The sequence below is a fragment of the Somniosus microcephalus genome, unplaced genomic scaffold (assembly GCF_052327205.1).
Source record: "Somniosus microcephalus isolate GS21.2 unplaced genomic scaffold, FLI_Smic_1.0 unresolved_chr1, whole genome shotgun sequence".
In the NCBI taxonomy this organism is placed as follows: Eukaryota; Metazoa; Chordata; class Chondrichthyes; order Squaliformes; family Somniosidae; genus Somniosus; species Somniosus microcephalus.
In genome coordinates, this window is record NW_028225179.1 from 168,408,831 (window position 1) to 168,431,539 (window position 22,709).

General features: G+C 47.8%; 1 protein-coding gene across 1 annotated transcript in view; it reads right to left on the reverse strand.

Annotated features, from left to right (window-relative positions):
• Positions 1-22,709, reverse strand: part of LOC147096526 (carboxy-terminal kinesin 2-like) — a 28,816-nt gene that overhangs the window by 1,932 nt on the left and 4,175 nt on the right. The window contains exons 4-16 of the mRNA XM_085975330.1: positions 19,940-20,014; positions 19,637-19,708; positions 17,943-18,156; positions 15,896-16,073; positions 13,278-13,445; positions 11,861-11,989; positions 11,277-11,393; positions 9,320-9,493; positions 7,558-7,725; positions 6,835-6,973; positions 5,435-5,574; positions 2,146-2,219; positions 1,983-2,058 (exon numbers count right to left, since the gene is read on the reverse strand). Coding sequence (XP_085831456.1) covers positions 1,983-2,058; positions 2,146-2,219; positions 5,435-5,574; positions 6,835-6,973; positions 7,558-7,725; positions 9,320-9,493; positions 11,277-11,393; positions 11,861-11,989; positions 13,278-13,445; positions 15,896-16,073; positions 17,943-18,156; positions 19,637-19,708; positions 19,940-20,014 — 1,724 coding nt within the window. The remainder of the gene's footprint in view (positions 1-1,982; positions 2,059-2,145; positions 2,220-5,434; positions 5,575-6,834; positions 6,974-7,557; positions 7,726-9,319; positions 9,494-11,276; positions 11,394-11,860; positions 11,990-13,277; positions 13,446-15,895; positions 16,074-17,942; positions 18,157-19,636; positions 19,709-19,939; positions 20,015-22,709) is intronic.

Below are 22,709 nucleotides of genomic sequence, written 5' to 3' on the forward strand. Positions count from 1 at the left end.
TTCCAGCTCTCCCAACAGACGGACAGGTCATTGAATGCTGATCAGAGGAATTTTTAAAAATTAGTTTATGGGATGTGGGCGTCACTGGCAAGGCCAGCAATTATTACCCATCCCTAATTGCCCTCAAGGTGGTGGTGAGCCGCCTTCTTGAACCGCTGCAGTCCGTGTGGTGAAGGTGCTTCCCCAGTGCTGTTAGGGAGGGAGTTCCAGGATTTTGACCCAGCGATGATGAAGGATCAGCAATATACTTCCAAGTCAGGATGGTGTGTGACTTCACAGATCACAGAAACCACAGTGCAGATAGAGGCCATTTCGGCCCATCGAGCCTGCCCCGACACATATCCCACCCTATCCCCATGTATTTAATCCCCCTAACACTAAGGGTCAATTTATCACAGCCAATCAACCTAACCCGCACATCTTTGCACTGTGGGAGGAAACCGGAGCACCCGGAGGAAACCCACGCAAACACGGGGAGAATGTGCAAACTCCACAGACAGACAGTCCCCCGAGGCCGGATTCGAACCCGGGTCCCTGGCGCTGTGAGGCAACAGTGCTAACCACTATGCCACTTGGAGGGGAACTTGGAGGTGGTGGTGTTCTCATGCGCCTGCTGCCCTTGTCCTTCTAGGTGGAAGAGGTTGTGGGTTTGGGAGGTGATGTCAAAGAAGCCTTGGCGAGTTGCTGCAGTGCATCTTGTAGATGGTACACACTGCAGCCACGGTACGCCGGTGGTGGAGGGAGTGAATGTTTAAGGTGGTGGATGGGGGTGCCAATCAAGCGGGCTGCTTTGTCCTGGATGGTGTCGAGCTTCTCGAGTGTTGTTGGAGCTGCACTCATCCAGGCAAGTGGAGAGTATTCTAGCACACTCCTGACTTGTGCCTTGTAGATGGTGGAAAGGCTTTGGGGAGTCAGGGGGTGAGACACTCGCTGCAGAATACCCAGCCTCTGACCTGCTCTTGTTGCCACAGTATTTATGTGGCTGGTCCAGTTAAGTTTCTGGTCAATGGTGACCCCCAGGATGTTGATGGTGGGGGATTCGGCAATGGTAATGCCATTGAATGTCAAGGGGCGGTGGTTAGACTCTCGCTTGTTGGAGATAGTCATTTCCTGGCAATTCTGTGGTGCGCATGTTACCAGCTAAGTCTCAGCCCAAGCCTGAACGTCATTCAGGTCTTGCTGCATGCAGGCATGGACTGCTTCATAAGAACATTAGTAGTAGGAGCAGGAGTAGGCCATACGGCCCCTCGGGCCTGCTCTGCCATTCAATAGGATCATGGCTGATCCGAACCTAGACTCACTTCATTATCTGAGGAGTTGTGAATGGCGCTGAACACTGCAGTCATCAGCAAACATCCCCATTTCTGACGAGGAAAGGTCATTGATGAAGCAGCTGAAGATGTTTGGGCCTAGGACACTGCCCTGAGGAACTCCTGCAGCGATGTCCTGGAGCTATGATGATTGACCTCCAACCACCAGAACCATCTTCCTTTGTGCTAGGTATGACTCCAGCCAGTGGCGAGGTTCCCCCCCCCCGCCCGATTCCCATTGACTTCCGTTTTACTAGGGCTCCTTGATGCCACACTCGGTCAAATGCTGCCTTGATGTCAAGGGCAGTCACTCTCACCTCACCTCTGGAATTCAGCTCTTTTGTCCATGTTTGGACCAAGGCTGTAATGAGGTCAGGAGCAGAGTGGTCTGGTTCCACCCTCGAAACTACAGGCCAATTGAAAAAACCCTTGCTGTCACACAAGCTAGCTCACAGATGGAACTTTTATGAGTCAGCTGCTCAACGAGCAAGGGGGCTGGGTACAGGACTTGTACTGCAACACAATAGTTAGTCATTGGGTCACAGCTTGTACTGTTGTCAAACCTCAGTGGCGAGCACATAAATACCACAAACTCATTTGTGCCCCATTGTACATAAACTGGCTGCTAGTGATTCTGCAACACAGGGCATGAACCATTTGAATTCGACATACCTTACTGGCAAAGCGCAAGGAATTGAGCGACTCGTTGAAGTTATCTTCTAAAGGAGAGATATTCACAAACATCAGCCTGCAAGGAAAAGGTTTCCAATTTAAAAAAAACTTCACAAATTAGATAAATGGATCATTGTACCGACTGGAAGAGAAAGCAACTTACATCTTTGAATTGCCTCCTAAACTATGCTGCAACAGGTATGTCAGCTTGCTGTTCCGGTAGGGGATATGGGGTTCCTGGAAAATACAAGGGAACTTTTTAGTGACAAGAGACTATTAGTAAAATAGCTCCACCCACCAGCACTGTCCCACTCCAGAGACATGAGCCCATAAATCTAGGCCGACACTCCCAGTGCAGTACTGAAGGAGTGCTGCACTGTCAGAGGTGTTGTCTTTCGGATGAGATGTTAAACCAAGGACCCCGTCTGTCCCCTCAGGTTGAGGCAAGAGATCCTATGGTACTACTTTGACGAGCAGGGGAGCTCTCCCCGGTGTCCTGGCCAATATTTTTCCCTCAACCGACATAAATAAAACAGATCATCTGGTCATCACATGGCTGTTTGTGGGAGCTTGCTGTGTGCTAATTGGCGGCCACGTTTTCTACATTACAACAATGACTACATTTCAAAAAAGTACTTCATTGGCTGTAAGGCACTGGGACATCCCAAAGTCATGAAAGGCACTAGCAAGTGTTTGTGTACGGAGTTTCCACACAGCTATTACTGCAGTGGACACTATAAAACAACATGTCCCTCACAACTTACCAATAGGAACAGCAAATTTTGCAGGGAAAGAAATGTGTGGGGACTAACCTTTTACGCCTTATCGAATATACAATTTAATCTTGCCAATATCCATTCAGTTCCTGCTGTATAGTTAGTTCAAATAGGACTGGTTTCCCTCTCCCCATTCTCAAACAATACAGCAGAGCACTACCACTAACCAGAACGGTCTTTTCAACAACCCACAGAGAATGATCCACATCTCTGCACACCTGCATCAGTTTGTTCCACAGACAGTCAGTAGGCTCCCCCCCCCCCCCCCACCCCACCTACTGCCCCAAAGAGACAGCACAGTATTTAAAACCCCTGCCGAGAGTACAAAGTAGCCGTGTTTAAATAAAACACAAGGGCCAACATACTTTGCACAGTTGTGGCTGACCAGCACAGAGTATTCACACCCAGGGAAAATGGATAAAGGCCGACACTGAACTATTCGAGCTATTACAGAAGCAAAATACTGCAGATGCTAGAAATCTGAAATAAAAACAGAAAATGCTGGAAATACTCAGGTCAGGCAGCATCTGTGGAGAGAGAAACAGTTAACGTTTCAGGTCGATGACCTTTCGTCAGAACTGGAAAAAGTTGGAGATGTAACAGGTTAAGTGCAGGGGCAGGTCTGAGATAGGATGGAAAGCAGGAGAGAGATTAAGAGACAAAAGGGATGATGGTGCGAGGCAAAAGGAGATGGTAATGGGGCAAGTTAAGACACAGAAGAGGACTCTAGATGAAGTGTAAATGGCAATGGCAGAATGATCAACAGCTGCCCTGTGAGAGAGAGAGAGAGGAGAGAGATTGGGGCAGATGTTGGCCCAGTAATTCGGGTCCCAATGAGTGAGTAAGCACCGTGTACTCACGCGTGGGCCCGATGGAAGTGCCGGTTTTCAGCATGCACAGCGCGTGCGCGGAAAACCGGCATTTCCTTTCCTCTGAACCAAGGGGTTCAGAGGTGGAACGCGTGCGCGCTGAAATTCCCTTTTTTTTTTTTATATACAGGGTTGCCCGTGCGATAAGGCCTCCAGTTTTTACGCAGAAAAAAGCAGACATAAGTACTTAGTTTTAAAAGGTAAGTGGTCTCAATTAAAGTTAGAAATTTTTTTCCACAAGTTTATTATTTTTAAAGACTTTACAGTAAGGCAAGTATTTTTAGACTCAATTTGTTAAAAAAATTTCAAAAATTTGAATAATTGTTTAAATTAGTTTAGAGTTATTAATAGTTCATTTAATTAGTGGGATTTTTAAAAAAACTTTTATTTGAAGTTTAAGTACTGTTTTGGGCGCCCGGAGTTTGAGTTTGACAGTTCTTACTATCAAACTCATGAACGAACGTTTGCAACCCCCGATTGGTTGCCCAGTGCTCATGTGATCCCAGCTGGCTCATCGAACTAACGCTCACGTGATCCCAGCCGGCTCATCGAACTAACGCTCACGTGATCCCAGCCGGCTCATCGAACTAACGCTCACGTGATCCCAGCCAGCTCATCGAACTAACGCTCACGTGATCCCAGCCGGCTCATCGAACTAACGCTCATGTGATCCCAGCCGGCTCATCGAACTAACGCTCACGTGATCCCAGCCGGCTCATCGAACTAACGCTCACGTGATCCCAGCCGGCTCATCGAACTAACTACGCCGCTGGATCACGCAAGCACAGCACGCTGGGAGCTGAACCGGGCCACTGACAGGAAATCCACGCAGGGCCAGGCTTCAACTGTTGGTGTGCTATGTAAGTGTAGGTCGGGGGCTTGCACCCGCGGGAAGCCCACCGACACCAATTTCTGGGCCGTTATGGTTTGAAATTTGAAGTCTATGTTGAGTCCGGAAGGCTGTAAAGTGCCTCATCGAAAGATGAGGTGCTGTTCCTCGCGCTTCATTGGAAGCACGAGAGAGTACCCCTTATCCTCACCTTTCACCCACCAGCCTCCACATTCAGCGGATCATCCTCCACCATTTCCGCCACCTCCAGCGTGATCCAACCACATCTTCCCCTCACCTCCCCTTTCAGCATTCCGAAGGGACCGCTCCCTCAGCGACACCCTGGTCCATTCCTCTATTGCCCCCAACACCTTCACCCGGCACCTTCCCGTGCAAGCGCAGGAGATGCAACATCTGCCCTTTTACCTCCTCCCTTCCCACTGTCCAGGGCCCCAAACACTTTCCAGGAGGAACAGCGATTTACTTGTACTTCTTGCAATTTAGTATACTGTATTCACTTCACACAATGCGGTCTCTTCTACATTGGGGAGACCAAACGCAGGTTGGGAGACCGTTTTTGCCTTGCACCATCCTGTTTGTCTCTTAATCTGTGCTGCCTTCCATCCTATCAGACCATCCCTTTTGTTCTCGCCTCCCCTCCCCTTGCTTAAAAACCTGTTACATCAACTTTTTCCCAGTTCGGACGAAGGGTCATCAACCCAAAACGTTAACTGTTTCTCTCTACAGATGCTGAGTATCTCCAGAATTTTCTGTTTTTATTCAAGCTATTGGTGGGTGGGGTACAAATGGAACGGTGGGACCGAGAGGGCGCATGGGGAGAAAGAGCAAGGAACAGAAACAGCTTCTATTTTAACCTGATGTAAATGGAGTGTAAAAATTAGATAGGGTGTAAATGGGGTATGGAGCCAAACCAGTCCCGTTCCCAAAGGCTTTAACCTCCTATATTTTGCATCTTACCTGTTTCGACAGGGACATGATCACATGCCCAAGGCAGGAAAGGCTGGTGTTGATTGCCTGAGCCTCCCGCAGACGATCACCCTTGGAGTGAGATTTGTCCAGGCGCTCACTGCCCGCCAGATCCACCAGACTCAGGGTCGCTGAACCCATGAGGGGGGGGGGGGGGGGGGGGGGGAAAAAAGAGAGAAAAAAATCAGCATTAGCAAAAAAGCAAGGTTACCGCACAGGGCTGAAAACATTAAAACCTGCTGGAGGAGGCGGGTCTCGCATCGGAAAGGTGGACAGGGACCACGTTCCATGTTTGACAGCAACACAAAATGCCACGATCTTGGTAGCAAACGCATTAATAACCAAATACCTCATGGAGAGGGTAGTCATCATTCTTTTGGACAGCAAACGGCATTGTAGCATTTTTGAAAATAGTGTCCTTTTTCAAACCAAGATAAGGGGCGTGGGAGTGAACGGTTTCCAGAGCAGAGGGAGAAAGGGAAGGAGCAGGATCTTTAGGAGGCGCTGGAAAGTAGGGAGGGGGATCAGGTGGAACTGTGGAGGGAGGGCGTGTCTGGCCATTGTGTAGCAGTGGGAGTGGGCAGCTACAAGCAGGCCAACAGCAACAAGCTGCAGCTACCTGTTCCTCTACGCACACGATCGGAGTAGGGAGGAACAAGCTACAGGCTCCAGTTCAAAGCTAGCAGACTGAAGGGATGAACGCCTCCTTCCCACACAGGGCGACTCTGGCAATTAGTCTCACGCGAATCTCAGATCCAGCAGGACGGCCGACGTGGGAAATCGGGAAAGCGTCACATTGGTGCAGTCGGGATTGTTAAGGTTGGGGTGGTGCCATATTGTTGGAACAAACTAGAGGGAGCTGCTGCTGCATCTGGTTACACGACAACTGAATCTGGGGGGGGGGGGGGGAAGTGCTGTCTGAAATGCAAAGTGCACTACTCCTCCATTATTTGCCTCAGGCAACATTCAGCAGGGATTCTGCCAGTTCATTCAGGTTACACACCTAGTGTCAGCTTAGAGTCTCCCAGTGATGGGAAGTCAGTGAGGAGTCCGATTTGTCTTTTCAAAGTAGCACGACTGCCCCCGGGGGCTGTGCACAAGTAAATGGGGCCTTTTGTTGGGCACCATGGGTCACAGTGCTGCCCTACAGCAACACATAGGAGCTGGGTTAGCAGCTTGGACAAGACACAGAAGTGGCTGTGCGCTAATTGAGTGCTGCAGATAGAACCCCTTGCAGATTGTATAATTCCAGTGTAAAGCGGGGCAGCAGGCAGCATTAACCCACTGCTTCAGTTCTACAGACAAGCACCACAAGCAGCATCTAAGGAGGATCGCTGAAGCCCAAACTCTGCCCATCACTAGAGAAGCGAAACGTTGGGACAGGTACTCACATGTGCACTGGAGATCGCGGGTGGAGTTACTCCCGTCAATCTTCAGCTGGAAGACACTGTGGCTCCGCGAGGAACGATCATTCGCTAACGTTATCGCCACCGATCGATTGGCTTTTGCGATAGCAATCAAATTGTGAACCTGTGCGGGGAGGACAGAAACCACACTCAACTGCCGATCCGTGAAGCCAGGCAACTCAACTGATCCGAGCATTTACTCATCGAAATCCCTCTCCCAAAACTGAAGATGCCAAACACAGCAATTCCAATTGGAGTTCTGTAAAGCGAACCAACGGCGATTTAATAGAGGCACCAAAGGACCAGTGGAACACAGGAGCAGGAGGAGGCCATTCAGCCCCTCGAGCCTGCTCCGCCATTCAATGAGATCAGGGCTGATCTCTGACCTAACGCCATCTACTTTCAATTGATGGCGAGTGGTTATTGAACCAGGAGCAATCTAAATGTAAAAGTTGGAGAATGAAAGTGGTGCTAACCTGCCAGACGTGGGCAGAGAGCACAACATGCCCTGCTCAGTTTCATAGTAAAGAAATTATATTTCTGTTCACAAGAAACGTCAAACTGATTACCCGGCCCTGTTCAAGGAAACAGTGAGCAGTCCCAGCTCTTCTCGCTGGTACGGAACTGTATTAACAAACCATCAAGCAAGCATTCTTTTCACTCATGAACAGTTGGAGTTGTAAACACAAGTACACAAACGCTACCCACCTCCTCCTCTGTGGAGACAGAGATGTTTTTGAGGTTGGTTACGTACAGCTGTTCGCTTTTAGTGCTGAGCCGTTTGATCTCGTACTCGACATTTTTCTCTGGTTTGGTCACAAGCAGGTCACGAAGGGTCTCATTGTAGATCTCCAAAAAGCTGGCAGTGAATTTATACTGAAACAGATGCAAAAAAGTGCTCAACACGGATTATTGCAAAACAGCCGATGGCATTAACTGACGCAAAGCAATTAACATTCAAGTACAGTACTTGGCTGGACAGAAAGTAAGAGCACAAATAAAAAGGCCACACTATCAACTTTTGCACTGTTGAATCAAAGTCTGGTGACACCAGGTCATGCTTTGTGAAGTAGAATCATGAAACCCCCCCCCAAGCCATGTTTTCTGTACTTTTAAAGCACTTTCCATTATTGAAATACAAGTAATTGGGAGAAGGATTAGAGGAGAACTTATTTCACCCAGAGGGTGGTGGGGGTCTGGAACTCTGCCTGAAAGGGTGGGAGAGGCAGAAACCCTCATCACATTTAAAAAGTACTTGGCTATGCACTTGAAGTGCTGTAGCCGACAGGGCTACGGACCAAGAGCTGGAAAGTGGGATTAGGTTGGAGAACTCTTTCAGCCGGCGCAGGCACGATGGGCCAAATGACCTCCTCCTAGTATCCCTCCCCATGTCTCAGGCACAGTGCTATACAAATTCAAAGAACTTTTCTACATTAGTGGCTACACTTCAAAAATACGTCATAGGCTGTGACGTGCTTTTGAGACATCCAGAGGTCGTGAAAGGCATTATAGAAATGCAAGTTCTTTCTTCTACAGCTTCTCTATCTATCTATCTATATATAAACGGATCGTTCTTTCTGTCTGTGTCCTTCTGTCTGTCCTCGGGTTTGCGTCTGTCCGGCTATGCGCTCGAAAGTTATACGGCGTACCTACGCGCGCGTTACCTCCGAAGAAAGCTTACGCTTCCGGGACGCTGGTAAGCGTATTTACTTTTCGGTCGGACGAAAATGGTTCGCGCCTTATGCAAAAAACCTTCAAAATTAAACTCATTATCTGCTAGCATTGATTGACTGACGTCAAGGTTCGACCAATCCTGTGCCGCCACGATTGACCAATCCTACAGTACGGTCCCCTGATGGTTGGCCAAATCGGTGTGTGTGTGTGGGCGGGACTAATAGTTTTCATCTCAGGGATCTGGCAGCCATTGTTTCACTGCCATTACTTCAGCTTCCAGCTGAAACTACTTTGATCATCCAGCTTTGAAAAAGTTAGTATCTCTTAAAAATAACATAAGATTTACCAAAAACGTTTTATAAGTACTTTCACTTTCATGGTATTAAAAAGGTAGAAATGTTGCCCGGCAGCAGATTCACAGAGGGACACAGAGAGGCCCCAAAGCCTGGGACTCTATTTAAACCGCCCGGCCCAAAACAGCCCTGGCAAAGCCGGGCTCCCCCAGCTAGTTGCAAAGAAATCAGCCACATTGGCTAGATCTGAAATTCAAAGCCCGAACACTGGCAAGTTGGCCAATAGTTCAGATGCTATGACTGGGTTCTGCAGCTCTGGACTGGAGCAAAGAAGATAGATGTGATATTCAGCTGTTGGCCAAATCCTTTGTCTAAAGGCACAGTACAAACAACCGCTTGGGTGAAGTACCAGAGGACAGCGGGTATCTAAAACCAAAGTTTGCGTCAGTGCCTACAGGAGAGCGGGTGCAGTGTGACGTATACCACTTCCTGCAGTAACTCACTGTCCATCCCATGGCCTTCAGTTGCTGTGCAGTTAAGAAGATCTGATCAACGGCCCGCGGAATCATCCCCATGGTATTGGATGTCAAGTCATCGGGTCCTTCCATAGTAAAGGTCTTCCCACTGCCTGTTTGTCCATAAGCAAAAATGCACACGTTGTATCCATCCAAGGCAGACTGGAAAGAAAGACAGGCAGAGTTATTCCACATCGCATAACTCCCTCGATTCAGACTGCCCGCATCATCACTTTGGGCAGAGCCTTGGGACCCTTCAAGTTGCACTACTTACCACCCACCCCCACCCACCCCTTGTGTTCCACAAGGATCAGTGCTGGGACCACTGCTGTTCACAATTTAAACGATTTAGACTTAGGAATCAAAAACACCATTTCTAAATTTTCAGAGGACACCAAATTTTGGGGGGGGGGGGGGAAAAGAAGATAGTCAATACTGAGGAGGACTACAAGTTACAGGAGGACATTAATAAACTTGCAGACTGGGCATATAATTAGCAAATGAAGTTCAACACAGATAAATGTGAGGCATTGCATTTTGGTAGGAAGATTAGGGAGGTCACTGATCACTTGGAGGGTGCAAGTCTAAGTGGGGTAGAGGAACAAAGGGATCTCGGAGTACAAATACACAATCACAAAGTTGCGACATAGGTTAGCAAGGCCATAAAAAAAGCAAACGAAGCACTCGGTTTATTTCTAGAGGGATAGAATCGAAAAGTAGGGAAGTTATGCTAAGCCTGTATCGAGCCTTGGTTAGACCACACTTACAGTATTGTGTACAGTTCTGGTTGCCATATTATAAAAAAAGGATAGGATAGATAAATTTTGATAGAGTGGATACAGAGAGAATGTTTCCACGTGTGGGGAAGAGCAAAACTAGAGGCCATCAATATAAGATAGTCACCAAGAAATCCAATAGGGAATTCAGGAGAAACTTCTTTACCCAGAGAGTGGTGAGAATGTGGAACTCGCTGCCACAGGGAGTGGTTGAAGCGAATAGTATCGATGTATTTAAGGGGAGGCTAGACAAGCATATCTGAGGGAGAAAGGAATCGAGGGTTACACTGATAGATTTAGAGGAGGAAAGACAGGAGGAGGCTTGAGTGGAGCATAAACATCGGCATGGACTGGTTGGACCGAATGGACTGTCTGTGCTGTATATCCTATGCATGTAATCTTATGTAACCCCATTACCTCCATTTTCTGCCCAGTCCTTGTCAAAGCACCAACTCATTGGATCCAGATCCAGGAGGTGCAATGGGCACCATCCATTACTTAGTGAGTGCCTTCACATTCTGTACAGTTTAGTACACAAATTGATGCTTTTACCAGCCGGAGCAGGTTTAATATGATAAAAAGATGCTAGAGTCTTAAAATTAGAGCTCGGCTATTTAAGAGTGAAATCTGGAAGCACTTCTTCACACCAAAGGGTAGTGGAAACCTGGAAGTCTCTCCCCGGAAAGGCTGTGGATGCTGGGGACCATTGAACTTGTCAAGACCGAGACTGACAGATTTTTATTCATAAGGGAATCCAGGGCAAAGGCAGGTAAACAGGGTTGCAGTACATCAGCCATGATCTAATTGAATGGCAGAACAGGCTCAAGGGGCTGAATGGCCTCCTCCTGCTCTTATGGTAATACTAATAGCGTGGATGGAAAGGTTCCCCTGTCCATTAATAATGCGTGCATTAAATAACTGAATACAAGAGTTAAAGTTTCATACCAATTAGGCAACAAACCCTGTTCCAGTAATAAACGCTGACATCTAAAGGATCATTCCACCCAGAAAGATTATCAGTTTATCAGCAATCTTTAGTGAAACCACCTGCATACTCAGACTGAGGAAGCCTCCTATACAATGCTATTTAAACCATCCAAAAATCATCATCATCTCAGTACCCGGACCGACCTCCCCCATCATTACCCAGACCACTCTACCCCCATTACCTGGACTAGCTGGGAGATATCTTCAAATACATCTTTCTGACTTGCCATTGGTTGGAAAACACGGTCAAAACTGAAGTCATATTTCACCTCTCCTTTCCGATCGCGGCCTATGTGAGACTGTAGCCAGGGACAGAGGGGGAGGTAGAAAAAAAGTAAAGTTTGTAAACAAGCAAAGGAACTAGATATGCAAGACTTCATACTGAGCTGGTACAGTGCCCAGGGAGAAGCAGTGTTAGAACTTCAATGGATCAACATCCCTACTCAGCAGGATTTCACTTCTGAAATAATTCCCACTGCCACACAATGACTCCATCCAGTAAACATTGGAAGCAGAAAGCAAGCAGAGTGGGCAGCCTGCCTCCAACTCATTGGCGTCAGCCAGACACGAGTAAGTGGGCAGTGTAGCAACACCATTTCATAGTCACTGTAAAGTCAATTGGGCAACCCTTTCGTTTCCTGCTTTGCAGGAAGAACAGAACACCCCTGTCTTGTGCCCGAATCTAAGTCAGTAGCATTGCTGCAGTTGATGTTTATTGCTGGTTACCAGTTTGCAGGATCAGACACACAGCACAGGTCAATCTTACCTCTTCCATTTTAGTCAAGGTGATCGCCTTCTCATCATGGAGCGAGAACTGAACGTGCTCAAGCTCATTGCCATCTTCCTTTTCGGAGTCCAGAACTGGCCGCATACGGCAGATCACACGGATGTTACCCTGCAAAGGAACACAGCAGAGGGAAAATTACTGGTTACATATGGGGCAGAGAGAAAGAACTCCTCCGATCATCTACTGCTTGCGAAGCTGAAGCTACGAGCGAAGGAGCAAGCTCTTCATGGCCGAGCAAGTGACCAGCTGAGCCGCAGACCAGCAAGGCCCCAGCTTCAATCCACATTCTGGGCTCAGTTAGTCCATTTTACTTTGGCTGCAGTAAGTTGGCCTGTGGTTTGGGAGGACAGGGAGAAAGACAGACCATGTTTTACTCATTGCTATGTAGTGACCCCTGGTGGAAGCACTTGCCGATGGTGTATTGTGACCCGACTGATACCCCAGAGTTAATCAGCTTGCCTTCTTCAACAGCCATTTAGGCAAGTACCCTAGGTTGACTGTTCAAGGTAACCATTGGAGTCTGCTCCAATCCCTGTACCCCTCCCTACTTTCTTCCTGTTTAACTCATGTTGTTCAGTCCTTTGAATTCCTTTAGTACTAACCTAAACATTTGTGCCTCGTTACCAATTCATTGACCTACTAAATCAAGCCCCGTTAGGAACTTGCCTTTCATGTCCTTGGGATGTCCCAAAGCAAGTCAGCCAAAGAATGACAGTGTAGCCACTGTTATAACAATGGGATCAAGGAGTAGTTAACCTGTTTAAGCAATGTTAGTCAGGAGCACTGAATCCCAGCTCCTCTTCAAAAGAGTTGCAAGATTTGTTTTGTCCCGTTCTCTCTGCCTCCCCCAACCCCCAAACAGGAGGGCAGGACTTTGGTTTAACATCTCATCCTACAATGCAGTATTGCTTAGATTATGGGCTGAAGTCCTGAAGTGGGCTTAAACTCTCAACCTTCTAATTAAAAGGCACACACACAATTCCAGTAGATACCTTAACCTCAGCTCCAGGTCCTGACCCTAGTCTCTTCCCTGGTATCTGGTGAATCCAACTCTACCTTACCATTATTCAACATCACTTTCTATAGTGGTGTGCCTCACAACTGTACAGTATTGTGACTGCAATCCAACCAATGTCTTGTACAGACACATTACCTCATGCTTTTTGTATTCAATCCTGTCCTAGACCAGATGTATGTCCATTTTCCTCTTCTCCCTGCCCTTACACTGAACTGTATTTGCCACATACTAGCCACTCCATCTGTCCTCCTGTAACTCCATGTTTTTCCCCCATTTGCAACACTCCCACTTCAAGTCTCTAATTTACCCATGTCCAACACGTCCAGTATTTGGAGAACAGAAAGGTGCTAGCACAGGCTGCCTTGGGCCCCCGTGTACCTTGAGCTCTTGCACAGTGTTGTGCAGTTTGCGCCTCTCTTGTTCTGTACAGTGCAGCCTTTCTTCCCGATCCACGACCACATCGCGCAGCGACGAGATTGTTGTCTGCTGCTCTTCTATGCATGCAACCTTGTGCGTGAGCTCCTGCTCTTTCAACGTCAGCTTGTTCTGGACAAAGAATAGCAATGTGGCCAGTCAGCACTATTACTTTAGACACCATCTGAAAGGGACATGGTAGTAAACATGGTACACAACTAACTAAAACATTTGCCCCAGTAACAGGGTGTAGAATCAACTTAGTTGGTCAGTCTGGATCATGCATTGAATTGCAACAGTACAGGAAACTCTTAGCCGGCACCTAAATAACCAGAAATCTGTTAACCGGCAAAATTCAAGAGTAGGTTCAGGTAAGTTCTACTTCATTAGTGGCAGTTCCCGGATCTGTGGCTGTGTAATGGGGTTTGTGCACTTGTTGCTAAGCAACAGGGACGCTTGGTCTGTGGCTGGAGTTCCTGCACATGTTGCTAAGCAACAGGGAAGCCTGGATTTGTTGCTGTGTACGGAGCTCGCGTACCTTTTAAACTATACCTCTCTGTAATCTGGACTGTGATAAACCGGCACCACGTCGGTCCCGGATAATAAGCGAGTTTCCTGTATGCCCCTCCTAGGTTATCATCCAAGATTAGGATTAAAGATAACACTAACCAAATCCATGGCACATAAAGCGGCCCATTCTAATTCAGGCTCCAAAGCCTACTCAGTGACCCCTGAAAATAAATTCCAGAATTCACCTCACATCTCCGATCCCTCTGCAGTGCTGAACCACCACAGGAGTTCTTAACAGACCTCAAGAGTTGTGTTAACATTATACTACTGGACACTTGATCTTATGGGTCTCCCTCCAATGCTACATTATCATAGAAACATAGGAGATAGGAGCAGGAGTAGGCCATTCGGCCCCTCAAGCCCGCTCCGCCATTCAACGAGATCATGGCTGATCATCCAAATTCAGTACCCTGTCCCTGCCTTCTCCCCATATCCCTTGATCCCTTTAGCCTCAAGAAATATATCCAACTCCTCCTTGAATATATTTAATGAATTGACCTCTACCGCCCTCTGTGGCAGAGAATTCCACAGGTTCACCACTCTCTGGGTGAAGAAATTCCTCCTCATTTCAGTCCTAAATGGCTTACCCCTTATCCTTAGACTATGACCCCTGGTTCTGGACTCCCCGGCCATCGGGAACATCCTTCCTGCATCTAGTCTGTCCAGACCGGACAGAATTTCATAGGTTTCGATGAGATCCCCTCTCAATCTTCTAAACTCCAGTGAGTATAAGCCCAATCGACACAATCTCTCCTCATACGTCATTCCTGCCATCCCAGGTATCAGCCTGGTGAATCTTCGCTGCACTCCCTCCATGGCAAGAATGTCCTTCCTCAGGCAAGGTGACCAAAACTACACACAATACTCAAGGTGCCGTCTCATCAAGGCCCTGTACAACTGCAGCAATACATCCTTGTTCCTGTACTCGAACCCTCTTGCTACGAAGGCCAGCATACCATTGGCCTTCTTAACCGCCTGCTGCACCTGCATGCTTACCTTCAGCGACTGGTGCACAATAACACCCAGGTCTCTCTGCACTTCCCCCTTCTCCCAATCTATTGCCATTCAAATAATAATCTGCCTTCCTGTTTTTGCCACCAAAGTGGATAACCTCACATTTATCCACATTATCGTGCATTTGCCATGTTTCTGCCCAATCACCCAACCTGTCCAAATCGTACTGGATTTTCCCGACATCCTCCTCACAGCTTACCCTCCCACCCAGCTGTGTCATCTGCAAATTTGGAGATATTACATCCAATTCCCTCGTCCAGATCATTAATATATACTGTGAACAGCTGGGGTCCTAGGACCGATCCTTGCGGTACCCCACTAGTCACTGCCTGCCATTCGGAAAACGACCCGTTTATTCCAACTCTGCTTTCTGTCCGCCAACCAGTTCTCTATCCAAGTCAATACCTTGCCCCCAATCCCATGTGCCTTAATTTTGCACGCTAATCTCTTATGTGGGACCTTATCGAAAGCCTTCTGAAAGTCCAAATACACCACATTGACTGGTTCTCCCTTATCTATTTTACCAGTTACATCCTCAAAAAATCGTCTCTAGGTATCCTGATCTGAAAAGGCAAGTCCTTCTGGGGGCAGTTTCAGGTGTGGCAGTACAGTGCCTCCCCGGTACCTTTCACAGGTGACCAGTGCCCAAGTGGGAGGCGGTGATAGTGAAACAGTGGACCATCACAGCAGAGCTGGAACTTGTTTGGATCACTGACCCGCTGGTTGATTCAGCTCCTCTTTAGCCTGATCTACCCCTGTGGGCCTGTGAATCTAACCCCTTTAAGTTAAGGCATGCTTGAAAGCCTTTGTGGGGAGGGGGGGGTGGCAATCAAAACATCCAGAAATGTGACGCTACCGCTAAGCTACGCGGTGGTCTGCAGGTCCCGTGCAGGCTGTTTACCGGCTTTAAAAATAGGAGAAACCGCGTGAAAGTTTGAATGGGACGCGCAGCCACTTAAAGGGACCACACACAAAATTTAGATGGAACATTTTTGTACCCTTGTTTCCTGAAACTCAGCAGAGAGAGTCCGATTACTGGTCCTCATTTCTTCAACGTGAGCAGTTAAGCGTTTGATTGCAGTTTCGCGCACCTGCAGCACGCCCTGCATGACAACACTCTCTCCTCGGCACTTGTCCAGCGCCACTTCGGTGTTCTTCAGCAACAACTCCACTGCCCTAAACAGAAGGGGTGAACAGAGTCAGGGTTCCCGAGCTGGGACGGGAGTGGACACACACACAACTTTTATTTATATAGCACCTTTAACGTAGCAAACATCCAAAAAGCACGTCGCAAGAGCGTTATCAGGCAGAATTGGACAGAGTCCCAGGAGATATTAGGGACAGGTGACCAAAACCTGGGTCAGAGATAGGTTTTTAAAGGAGCATCTTAAGAGGATAGAGGGGTTTAGGGAGGGAATTCCAGAGCTTAGGACCGAGGCGGCTGAAGGCGCAGCCACCAATGGTGGAGCGATTGAAATCAGGGATACGCAAGAGGCCAGAATTGGAGGAGCACAGACATCTCAGAGGGTTGTAGGGCTGGAGGTTAGAGATAGATAGGGAGGGTTGTGGGGCTGGAGGAGGTTACAGAGATAGGGAGGGAGGGTTGTAGGGGCTGGAGGTTGGAGAGATAGGGAGGGTTGTGGGGCTGGAGGAGATTACAGAGATAGGGAGGGTTGTGGGGCTGGAGGTTGGAGAGATAGGGAGGGTTGTGGGGCTGGAGGAGGTTACAGAGATAGGGAGGGTTGTAGGGCTGGAGGTGGTTACAGAGATGGGGAGGGTTGTGGGGCTGGAGGAGATTACAGAGATAGGGAGGATTGTAAGACTGGAGGAGGTTACAGAGATGGGGAGGGTTGTAGGGGCTGGAGGAGATTACAGAGATAGGGAGGGTTGTGGGACTGGAGGAGGTTACAGAGACAGTGAGAGGTGTAGGGCTGGAGGAGATTACAGAGATAGGGAGGGTTGTAGGGCTGGAGGAGGTTACAGAGATAGGGAGGGTTGTAGGGCTGGAGGAGATTACAGAGATAGGGAGGGTTGTAGGGCTGGAGGAGGTTACAGAGCTAGGGAGGGTTGTAGGGCTGGAGGAGGTTACAGAGATAGGGAGGGTTGTAGGGCTGGAGGAGGTTACAGAGATAGGGAGGGTTGTGGGGCTGGAGGAGATTACAGAGACAGGGAGGGTTGTAAGACTGGAGGAGGTTACAGAGACAGTGAGAGGTGTAGGGCTGGAGGTGGTTACAGCGATAGAGAGGGTTGTAGGGGCTGGAGGAGGTTACAGTGATAGGGAGGGTTGTAGGGCTGGAGGTTAGAGAGATAGGGGGTTGTAGGGCTGGAGGAGGTTAGAGTTAGGGAGGGTTGTAAGACTGGAGGAGGTTAGAGACAGGGAGGGACAAGGCCATCACATTACAGATGCTGACTGACTAAACTGAACTTGATCTCAACACCAATTACAGGAGGAAGTAGTGAATTGAACCATTTTAACTGAGCTAATTAGAACGATGCAGGATTCTCTCTATTAGAAACACACAAGCCAGCCAACATCTGAAGTGAAAAGGCAGCTGCCGAGATTCTGGGCACACACCTGAACCATGACCTGCCTGTCGCTACACATTCTGACTGACCCGCTGTTTATTCCCACAATCTGCCATTTTTATACATCTGTACTGTGATTACTCTGACCGGGTTTCATTTGCCCACTCACTGACCAGTCTGCCAGTCCTAATGTAATGATAGTTGACAGCAACATTCTCCACCTCCCTCCCTCAAAATCAGAGTGGGCTGGCACAAAACTGGCCAGTTACATTAGGAAGTGTGTCAAAGGTGGGAGTGTGTAGTGGGTAAGGAAGAGAGTGTCAATCGTGTGAGAGAGTGTCATGGGTAACTAACATGGACAACTATTTTTGCAAGCGGCAGTGAAACCATGTGGTAAGCTACGCAGGAAATTTTGTTTTTACAAGTGTTGCTGCTGTAGGCCCAACACAGCAAGCCCTGGTTTAGTTCCTGCTGTTTATTACTGATGCAAGCAGTCCGACAATGCAATCCAATACTAACTGCAGCTTGTTTTGAAGTTCTTGGATCCGCAAGTCAGCAGCAGCCACCTGTTTGTCCCTCAGCAACATATTCTCCTTAAGCTGCCTGCTCTCCTCCTCGGAGACCTGTAGCCTGTTGGTGCGTTCCAACAACTGGGACTTCACGTGCCCCAGCTGCACCTTCACATCACCCAGCTGCCCTTTCAAATCCCAGGCTGGCCGCTTCTTGGAGGCAGCTGTGAAGAGGAGCATAAAAAATTTTTTTTTTTTAAATAATCAGGTCGCCACTTTTTAAAAAGCAACTCATCAGCAGTAAAAGTGCGTTTGGGAACTATGCCTGCAGCTACAAAAAACAAAAGCAAGTTTACAAAAATATTACTTTAAAACAGAAAACGCTGGAAAAACTCAGCAGGCCAGGCAACATCCGTGGAGAGAGAATGAGAGTCAACGTTTCGGGTCGAAACCCTTCTTCAGAACTGAGAAAAAGTCAAGCACGGTGGCATAGTGGTTAGCACTGTTGCCTCACAGCGCCAGGGACCTGGGTTCGAATCCGGCCTCGGGTGACTGTGTGGAGTTTGCACATTCTCCCTGTGTTTGCGTGGGTTTCCTCCGGGTGCTCCGGTTTCCTCCCACAGTCCAAAGATGTGCGGGTTAGGTTGATTTGGCGATGATAAATTGACCCTTAGTGTTAGGGGATTAAATACGTGGGGTTACGGGGATAGGGTGGGATATGTGTCGGTGCAGGCTCGATGGGCCGAAATGGCCTCTATCTGCACTGTTGATTCTGTGAAAGGAGGAGAGAGATTAAAAAGGCAGTTTGGGGGCTGAGAAATGGGGATGAAAGAAGAGACATGAAGAGATATTCAAGGTGAGACGAGACAGTAATAGGACAGGTAAAGAAACAAACAATGGCTCTAGATGAAGTGTGAAATGCGCTGGCAGAGTGAGAGACAGCGGCCATGTGGGAGAGACAGAACAAAAGCACAAACCAAAAAAGTGTGGATAAAAAATATAATAGGGGCCGAGGTTATGATCTGAAAATGTTGAACTCAATATTGAGACCGGAAGGCTGTAAAGTGCCTAATCGGAAGATGAGGTGCTGTTCCTCGAGTTTACGCTGAGCTTCCGTGGAACAATGCAAGAGGCCGAGGACGGTGAGGTCCGAGTGGGAATGGGGCGGTGAATTAAAATGACAGGCGACCGGAAGCTCGGGGTCACCCTTACGGAGGTGTTCTGCAAAGCGGTCGCCCAATCTGCGTTTGGTCTCCCCAATGTAGAGGAGACCGCATCGTGAGCATCGTTACTTTAAAACAATTTGCTGGTATAAAAAAAAGTCAAGTGCCTTTAAAGATACAAATGACTTGCAGTAATGCAGTGCTGAGGTTCATGGGCCATGAAACATAACCCACAGCACTGGGCAACAGTGCCCTTCATCATGTTAAAACATGCTCTATTGAACTGAATCGATGGATGCAAAATGACTAGATCTGCAGGGATTTAGAATACATGTCTGTTATAAGCAGGCTGTAGTGAAGATTGTCCCCATCCCAACACTTCCTTAGGACAGCACCAATGATGATTAGAGTTAAAATATTAGTTCAAAATTAATTGTCTCTAAATATGCTTTTGAATAACATTAGGAGCTGTGCTCCTCCTGACAGGTCAGTCTATTTTCAGGTTAAATCCCTGTATGGAGAGCATTAGACAGTACTTTACCTGCTGTCTGGACGGAGGAAGGTGCAGCCACTGCTGTTACTGGCTTCAAAACTGCCAACTTCTTCACTGCAACTAAGAAAATGAAGAGCATTGAAGAGGAAAAGCATGCATCAGGTCTGTGGAGTGACCCAGTGAACAAGTTCCCCCCACACACAAGTCAGAACGGCTCATTACCAGCCTGTTTGAACAGATGAAAGAAGATTATTTTAAAACCCTTTTTAAAAGCCATGTCCTCCGGTTTAAACAGATTATTCCCATCTTCCCCAGTGGGAAAACCGGGAGAAAATTAACGCACGCACTTACCTCCAGCTAGAGTGGCGGCAGAGTTCACAGCTCGACTGCGAGTCCCTACCACGTTAACGGTTTTCGCCAGTCTCACTGTGGAAGAGGACATGGTGCAGTTTAGAAAGCAGAGCCCTACAGAGATTCATCCATTTATTGTGAAACTAGAAAGCCCAGCAGAGATGGTTCACAGGAACACACGTCGTAAGTGTGTAATCAGGTCAGGGTGATGTCTGCGGTTATGTTAACTTTAAGCAAACACTTCAGAGATAGTGGAAGGGCGTGCCATAATTTTCCAATCTTCCCTGGATGCGGGGGAGGTGCCCGAGGATTGGAAAGTGGCAAATGTGACACCATTGTTCAAGAAAGGGTACAAGGACAATCCTAGTAACTACAGGCTGGTCAGTTTAACATCAGTGGTGGGAAAAGTTTTAGAAACAATAATCATGGAAAAAATTAACAGGCACTTGGAGAGTTTTAAGCAAATTGAGACACAACACCAGATTGTGTCTGACTAATCTAATTGAATTTTTTGATGAGGTAACAGGGAGGATCAATGAAGGGAATGCAATGGATGTTGTCAACATGGATTTACAGAAGGTGTTTGACAAAGTTCCACATAGAAGGCTGGTTAACAAAATTGAGGCTCATGTAATAGGTGTGTGTCAGTGGCAGCTTGGATTAGGAATTGGCTTAAGGACAGAAAACAGCGAGTTGTGGTAAATGGCTGTTTTTCAGACTGGAGGATGGTAGGCAGTGATGTTCTCCAAGGGTCAGTGTTGGGGCCACTGCTTTTTTTGATATATGTAAACGACATGGATATTGGAATACAAAGTAGAATTTCTAAATTTTCCGACACACCAAACTTGGGTGTGTGGCAAACAGTGATGATACCAATTGACTGCAACAGGACATAAAGGCTAGCAGAATGGGCAGACAAGTGGCAGATGGAATTTAGTAGAGAAGTGTGAGGTGATGCATTTTGGCAGCAGGAACAGGGAGAGGCAATATACACTTAATGGCACAGTTTTAAAGAGTGTGCAGGGACAGAGGGACCTGGGAGCTAATATGCATCGGTCCCTGAAGGTGGCAGGACATATTGAGAGAGTGGTTAGCAAAGCATATGGGATCTTGGGCTTCATAAATAGAGGTATTGAGTACAAAAGTAGAGAAGTTATGCTGAACCTTTATAAAGCGCTGGTTAGGCCACAACTGGAGTATTGCGTCCAGTTCTGGTCACCACACTTTAGAAAGGATGTGAAGGCCCTTGAGAGGGTGCAGAGGAGATTTACCAGAATGGTTCCGGGGATGGGGGATCTTAGCTACAAGGACAGGTTGGAGAAGCTGGATTTGTTTTCATTAGAGCAAAAGGAGGTTGAGGGGTGATTTGAGAGGTGTACAAGATTATGATGGGTTTGGATAGGCTAGACAGGGAAAGGCTGTTCCCACTAGTTGATGGTACAAGGACTAGGGGACACAGATTTAAGGTTTTGGGCAGGAGATACAAGGGGGATGGGAGGAAAAGCTTTTAACGCAGCGAGTGGCGAGGACCTGGAATTCGCTGCTGACGGAAGTGGTGGAAGCGGAGACACTCAATGTTTTCAAGGGAGTCTGGATAGGCACTTGACGGAAATAAACTTGCAGGGCTACAGGGATAGAGTGGGGGGGAGTGGGACTGACTGGATTGCTCTACAGAGCCGGTATGGAGTCGATGGGCCAAATGGCCTCCTTCTGTGCTGTCATGACTATGACAAAGCTCATCCACTGTGCCCCAGGCCAACACAAGCACCCTGGGCTGCACTCATCAACTTCAGTTCCCCACCCCATGACCTGTTCTCATGGTTACACCAAATGAAATGGTCAATTATTGCCAGAATACTCTCTGCTGTAGACCTGAACAGGTTACTGAGTCGAGACTATAACTGAAAATCATTTGACAGAACTGATCCCATCAGTCCAAGCCAGATTCAAAACATGTCCCAGATGAGAGAGAGAGTGCAAGCCATTGCATCACCCCATCCAACAAAAATCCTTTCACTCAGCCCCTCTTCCCTGCTCCCAGCCTCTCCCAATAGCACATTATAAGCAGCATTTTCAGGAAGTATTATCGATTCAAAAAAAAAAAAAGGAAACGCTGAGCAAGAGGGGAAAGTGGAAACTGAGTGTTAGGATGGGGTTGAAGAGAAAAGTTTAAGAGAGAGACATCAAGGTTGCAGGAACCAGGCAGGGAATCCCAGAAGACAGGAGTATAGCAACCACCAGTAGAGAGAACTGGAGGGGGAGGAGGGCAGCCGGAGACCACACTGCAGGAGGGTCAGCCGGGCCAAGGGTGGAAATCACTGGTGGCAGGGGTGCTGGAGTGAGGCTATGGAAAGATTTTAAAGCAAGCCGGACAATTTTACAAACAATCAACTTGCTGGAAGCCAAGAGGACTGGCCTTTGTGGGCGGTGGCATTGTGAATGTTAGAATTTGGAGAGAGGCGAGGAAGGGAGCCTGGCTTGGGAATTCTAGCCGTGAATCAGGTGATGTGGGCCAGCGTTAGCACACTAACTTGCCCTTTCTGTAACAGAATTGCCAATGTTTTTTGGGGCGCCCAGGGAAAACATCACCCCTTGGCACATGTGCCAGGTTCAATGCCAGTCTCATCATTGATATGCACAATGTTGAAAGGGGGAAAACTGTGCACTGTTAAACTGCACCCAGTGGGCTTTCACTGCATCTCGTCCCAGCAAGGACTTTGTAGGCCAACAGCATGCAACTAAATTAGATTGTAAAAAGGAACGTGAAAAG